Source organism: Propithecus coquereli, unplaced genomic scaffold (assembly GCF_000956105.1).
Source record: "Propithecus coquereli isolate 6110/MARCELLA unplaced genomic scaffold, Pcoq_1.0 Scaffold309, whole genome shotgun sequence".
Taxonomy (NCBI): domain Eukaryota; kingdom Metazoa; phylum Chordata; class Mammalia; order Primates; family Indriidae; genus Propithecus; species Propithecus coquereli.
This window is the reverse complement of record NW_012148719.1, coordinates 369,882-376,633: the sequence shown is the minus strand read 5'-3', so window position 1 is coordinate 376,633 and position 6,752 is coordinate 369,882. Positions and strand designations below refer to the sequence as shown.

Here is a 6,752-nt window from a genome sequence, read left to right as displayed (position 1 = left end):
CATGGCATTTTACTCCTACATCTATCATAGACTCTTCGCTCATGTTTCTGTTCAACTGAGTCCCTCAAAGGCAGACATCATACCTCATTCGACTATAGTACTAAGTACAGTGCCAGAAACAAAACAGACACCAAAAAAAAAAAAAAAAAAAAAAGGGAGGATAGATCAGCCCCTTGATATATCGATTCTCCTTATCACTGTATATTTGCAACAAGAGTGGCTGCAAAGTACGGGGTAGAAGAGGGGGAATTAATGGCCATTTTCTAAACTTCATGCAATTTTTTTTGCTGAAAAATTTCATCTTCAAACATTAAAGGTGTCTATGGTTCAAATAGCATTCCTCCACCCAGCCCTGCATTTAAAATAAATAGAAATGCACTTGACTGCAAGAAAAAAAATCATAGAAAAAATTCTGAACCTAGAAAGAAAGAAAATTTAGAAACAGTCGCTGAAGCAAAAGGATCTCTTTACTCGGGGTACTCAGAAGGAAAAAAACCATGCAATTCATTCCTTTTCCTGTGGGACATATAGTCAACTATGTAAAATGGATTTCATTAGTTTTACTCTATCAAAGTATCCGTCTAAAAGTAAGACAGACAACCCTAGAGAAGCTATAACTTTCTGATCTTGCAGTGAAGGCAGAGAAGTGGGCAGTATCTTGCCTGTGACACAAGATGAGGGGCTTTGCTCTTCCCAGTGAAGAGGGTATACGAGTTGGGGAGCCAGGGAGGAGGGATGTGTCCCCTGCAACTATACTTTCAAACTTAAAAGAGAGGGGTCACAATCACATTTAACTTGAGTTAATTATTTTTCTTACCTAATTATTTTATTAAAAATACCTGGATTATCTACCTATGCCGACTAATAATGGACAACTCTGTAAAGCGATCTTGCAACAAAGCAAAAACAAACAAACCAAAAAAACTAGGCTACAACTAACATTCACTTTATTCAATTTTGTTCTCTCAAGTTAGAAGGCAACAAACAACCACATAAAAAAGGGAGCATTTTAGAATATATACACATAAAATCAGTCTGGGTATCTAAGGTGTTTGCTTTAATAGAAAACTGACGTCCCAAATAACTAAGTGTTCTATTTAGCTTCTACAACGGATATTCCAAGGCCTTAGTCATTACATTTTCATTTAAGGTACTATGTTACCTTCATGACTACAAAATGAGGCACTCATACAAAATAGACAGGAATGAAAACATATACACTGTCTTATCTTTATGTTATATTAATGCCAAAGATATTGTTAGGGATTATTTAAAAGAAGCCCTTACTCATGATGGCTATTTAAAAAAATGACACAGGGCAGTAATAGACCAAAAAGAAAACATCTGATTGAGAGGGCAAATTAAATAGATAAACAGACAGCTAAACCAAGGAAGTTAGAGAATCTCTACAAATGAGGCTTTTAATAATACTTTAGTGGTAAGACATTTTAGTTTTGTTTTTTCTTGATGACTGAATAATTAACATTCTAAAGGACTATTTTAAACATCATCTTTTAGTTTTACAATGTAAAAAACTTTTCACAGTTAAGTAGAGAGCTTATTCAATCCTAAAAATGAAAATAAGTAACTAACTTGCAAAGTTTTAAAAAGTGCCAGTGTTCTTATAATGGCACTACATTCTGTGTGCGTGCACGAGCGCATGCACGCACGCATGTGTGCAAACACAGTACAATCTATATTGTACTGCGACATCTACAATGTCCAGTGTTTTTTGTTTTGTTTTAAAAAGTCATCATCAATTCAACCTAAATCCAAGAATTACACTTTAACAGCATTTTGCCAATATAGAAATGATACATCTAGGATCAAATAATTTGAGGGAAAATTATTCTCTATTACTTGAATAAGGGAGAGAAAAAACACAAGACAAGAATCCACAGTAATAACAGTTGTATTAAACGCTGAAATAAAAATTACTTTTTGTTTACATCTGGAATTGAGATGTCCCATCTCCATCGTTTCCCCAGAGAACTAACAGGAAAAAAATCACCTAAAAATGTAGAGCTTTTTTAAGGCTACCTACACACAAACTTCACATTGGCATTTTTCTTCAGTTTTCATCTCAACTATTATATTTAATACTTTAAAAATCAAACATAATTTGCTAATAATGAACAACTGCACACTTCATACTATGACCATTTGATAACTGGTCACATAAAACTAAGCCCAAATGTTGATTTGTCTTCAATTTATAAACAGTAAAAACAAAGCGAAAGGTCTTCTTTCCTAATAAATTTCCTTGAAGATTGTTTTACCCAAATGTAAAATGAAGCAAAACTACACTATGATTTTCTTTTTTAAGTCTTTGTGAAGAAGGGCAGCAATACTAGCACTTTTTGAACTATGGGTTTTAAATATTTAAAAGACTACTGGTTAGTAGTAAAACCTGGATGCTACCAAAGCAAATATTATGCCAGAAAATGCCTTCCTTATGAAAGTATTTATCTTATTGAAAATAACAGGACAAAGTTCAACTGAAAAACTAGGGGAGAATTCTTAAGACAATATAAATTATCTGCTAGTGAAACGGAGGGCAATTTTTTGGCCATTCACACTGGGTTTTTTCTTCCTCACAAAATATCTGGTAAGATTCATAAAATTCTGTAAGATTAAGAGTTTTTAAACCTTTTGTAGTATCAGCCTAGATCCCTGTTAAAACAGATGTGTTCCAATGACTTTATATCACGATCTACAAATTCTTTCAAAAATTAAAAGAAACCTAAATTAATATATGTCCAATTCAATATTTTTCCTCCCAAAGAGAATAATGTATATAGATACACACCATGAAAGGTGGCATTACATTTTAAAATGCTCCTAATTTTTTACAGTAGGACTAAATTTCTGAGTAGAGGTAGGGCTAGCAAAGACCTTACTTCAAATACAGCAGAAAAGGTGCCAAATAGTGTTAACACTGAATCCTATGTCAAGCATTTTTTTTTTTGATACTGATTTTTTTAAAATATATTTTAAAGTAATTGCTGCTACTTAGGGAAAAATGTTGACGTATGAACTACCAGAACATGTTGCTCTTGATTTTGGTAGCTTACGTTTGGCCAACTTTCGTATGTTAAAAATCCTCAGATTTTAGTCTGTGGATTTTAATACTATGTGAAAATTCTTTTATAGTTTCTAAATACTGATACTGTACACTTTCTATGAGAACTTCTAAATTATCATTCAAAAACAAACACTATCCTTACCATATACCATTACCATTAAATACTGGGATCATGTGCACAATCACTCTACTTCTCTAAACTTCTATCTTGAAGCTTTGGTTATAAAGGAGTACCAAGTTTGTAAGTGTTCAGTTCTCTGAGATTTTACAGCACGTTTCCAATGAAATACATTCCTATGTTAAAAGGCCAGCTCAGCCAGCTTCCTTCTGGACAAATAAAATCGAGTTGGTTTTATTTGTAGTTTTATCCTGTAAACAAAAAGGTTTGAAAACTTTGGGATTTACTGGTGAAAAAGTAGGAGAAATGTACTCCCTGATACTCACCCAGTGATGCACTAGCTATCAAGACTAGATGTTCTAACCAGTCTTCTCTAATGCTGTCAAAATAAAACCACAACCACATCTACACTTCACAAGCATTTCACAAAATGTCCTAAGTCTGGTAAGATGTAGTATGGTTGGTGATGTTATTCTGAAAGATTTATAATCTTGCATGACTTTTGGCCACTGCTACCAAAAGAAAGAGATAGCTGTGTTGGGGGCGTGGGAGGTGGGAAGACTAATGAAAATCTTCATTTGGATTTTTCATTTTTTTCTAAGTATACACATGCCCCTAACAAGCACAGGAACCCAACTCCCAATGATGACCGCTAAGAATATTAAATTATCAAAATTAAAAATAATTTCCTCACCTAGCACAAGATACTATACAATACAAACACAGACATATGAAAAAAACCAGGCAGTAGAAAATGTACAACAGCTTTGGTGTTATACAAAATAACTTTCAAAAACAACTGACAGTGAAGCACAAAGTTCATGTTTTCTTACCACAGACACTCCACTGCTGATTTCTACTTGTTTCCTTTTACGTTCTTGGTAAGGTCTGAATAGCCAAGAAAGAGTGTATAGTTTCCTTAGTGAGAACTGAGAGAACATCGTGAACTGCACTCCACAAGACATCACTGAAAATTCTTGCCTGTGCACTATTGCTCTGTGGCATGTTTCCTGTCGAGATCACAGCAGGTCCAAAATAAAGTGACAACTAGATTTAATAAATTAATATACATTTTGTTTAAAGATGTACAATGCACATTCTGTTTAATCCAAGGTTTTAGGGCATCAAGGAACTTCTATTTACACATATACAGATCTCAGACAGCACTGATGTCACAAGAGGCAAAGAAGAGCAGCAGAGCCTCACACTGCTACTCTCTTAATGCCGAGAACACAAGTCAAATACATTTAACTTAAAAACAATGCTGAGAGATCACTGGGAAAATCTTCAAAGAGAGAAGTCCACAAAAAAGGACACGTAAAGGCAAGGGGAAGGTCAAGGAGTTGAGACAACCACTTTATTCTTGGGACGACTGTGGAGGTGGTGGTGATGTGCCTTGTTTGCCCGATTTCCGTTCATAGTTCACGAGGCGTTGGCCCACAAGGTATCTAGGTTGTAAACATAGGGTGGTTATTCTACTATATGGTCTTACACAGTAAAATATTCTTTCTAAAAACAGTCAGTGATATATATTTTTTAATGCAAATCAGATCATCTACTCCTATTTAAAATCCTCAATGGTTAGGCAGGTAGAAGGGGAGTCAAACTGAACACCTGCAAAAGGCACAAAGGCAGGCACCTCCTTGCTAGGTGTGGGTTTGTGGAAAGACGAGACCAGCAAAGGCTAGAAGGCTTCCAACACTGTGCAATGAAGCATGTGCTTCAGTTGATGGGTTAGAGGTTCTCATAAACTCAGACACTCGGGGCGGGACGGGGGTGGGGGGAGCACATACAGTACACTTATGCAGTAGCTTTTTATCTGTTAAAGTTCAGGTTTTATAAAACAGCTTAGTGAACAGATCTGAGGAGATGGACTAAAAACATAATCAACTAAAAAACTGGGTAGGGATGAAAGTAGGACCTGAAAAGCTCTAGTTCTTAAAAAAAGGAGAAATCAAAAGACCGATTTCAGTGAGATCAAAGGGGAGATGGTGTGGCAGTTGGTGACAGGAAGTAGGGGGCTATGGTCCAAAAGCAGAACAATGAAATGTTCCTAACTTCTGTATATGATCAAAGACAGAAGTGATGGCAAAGGGTGTGGGGCTGCAGGAACAAGGTAGAAGTTACTGTGGCTGGAGTGACAAGGCTAGAGATCCTCCACAAGGAGAGGACATCTCCCATGCTAGGGGAGGACATTTCCCATCATAGGGGAGGGCAGGAGCTGCAAGGGAGAAGGCTCACTGAAGATCTGTCTTGCTCAATGTGAGCAGATGGCCTGGAGGCTGACCCCCGGAGGACAGTGGGTGATCACGCTGGATGGCAACGAGCTGTAGGGGGCTGGGCCCCCATTTGGAGGCAGCAGTACACATCAAGGAGAGTGCCCCGTAACAGCTGGGTACATCTGATCAGACTGAGGGAGAGTGAAGCCGGCACAGAAAATGGAGAGAGTGAGGGGCCTCAGTTTACTCATCAGTGACACAAGGCCAACAGTCCTACATGATCATTGTACGGTAGGGAAAGCACATGGAGCCCTGTTGACGAAGGGCTCAGTGTGGTAACTTACTTTTCACCATGACTCTCTCCACCCCGACTTTCACCTGTCACGTTTCTGTCAAGGCACACAAGCCTGAAGACATATTGTGGTAGTTTATGTCCAATAGCTCAACACAGTCACTTCGTAAAAAGTGCACTAATCCTATCGCCTCTTTACCCATATTTCACTATTTACTCTCTTTTCTTTTGTCTTAACAATTCTTTACTCTGTTGTTCCCCAACCAGTGTTTTTTTTAATTGTGAGGATTTTATAAATGTTTTAAATGATGACAACTGAGCAATATCTAACAAAATACACAAAGCACTACCTGACACAAAGTAACCACCAAACATAGCAATGTGCCAAGAATGTGGTCAGCACTGTGGCAATGAGAAAGCAAGTGAACAAAAAGCACAGAGAAAGGTGACGTTAATTTGCCCAAATCCAAAAAGAAACTCAGTGGCAGACAAAACAGGCTCTGAACTCAACTCTCTCTCACCCTACCATGTCTCACACTCCAAGGCCCCTCCCAACCCTCCCCCCAGCCTCTCTACCTCTTGACACCACCTACAGATCAAACACTGTGCTAGACAGTATACGTACAACAGCAGACAAGATATGCCTTCCCTAGAATCTATAGTTCAATAGTTTTCTGCATGAAAGCATAGATGAAGAAAGAGAAGAGAGTACAGTGAGCTGCAGGGAAAAGCAGAAAACAGAGAATGAGAAATGATAAGAGGTAGATGGGAATGGACTGCGTGTGTGGGCGTGAGGAAAGGCAGGTGTCAATCGTGAAGAAGGAAGCAGGCAGAAAGCTCCCTATGGCAAGTCTTGTTTGTCATTCTGTCTGCAGTACTTACTCTTCTGTCAAAACAAGGTAAGTGATAAAAATTGGCTTTCATCACTGAAGACACTCCTTCCCCTTTTTCCCTTTGTGTTCTGACTGCCCAACTGTACCTGTATATATTACTGTTAGTAAATGCTTTAGAGAAGCCTTGCACACTTTGAATTTCATT

General features: G+C 37.6%; 1 protein-coding gene across 1 annotated transcript in view; it reads right to left on the bottom strand.

Annotated features, from left to right (window-relative positions):
* Positions 1 to 930: 930 nt before the first annotated feature.
* The window catches only part of MARCH6 (membrane-associated ring finger (C3HC4) 6, E3 ubiquitin protein ligase), a 78,264-nt gene continuing 72,442 nt past the window's right edge, over positions 931 to 6,752 (bottom strand). Inside the window, exon 25 of the mRNA XM_012650017.1 lies at positions 931 to 4,651. Coding sequence (XP_012505471.1) covers positions 4,561 to 4,651 — 91 coding nt within the window. The 3' untranslated portion in view covers positions 931 to 4,560. The remainder of the gene's footprint in view (positions 4,652 to 6,752) is intronic.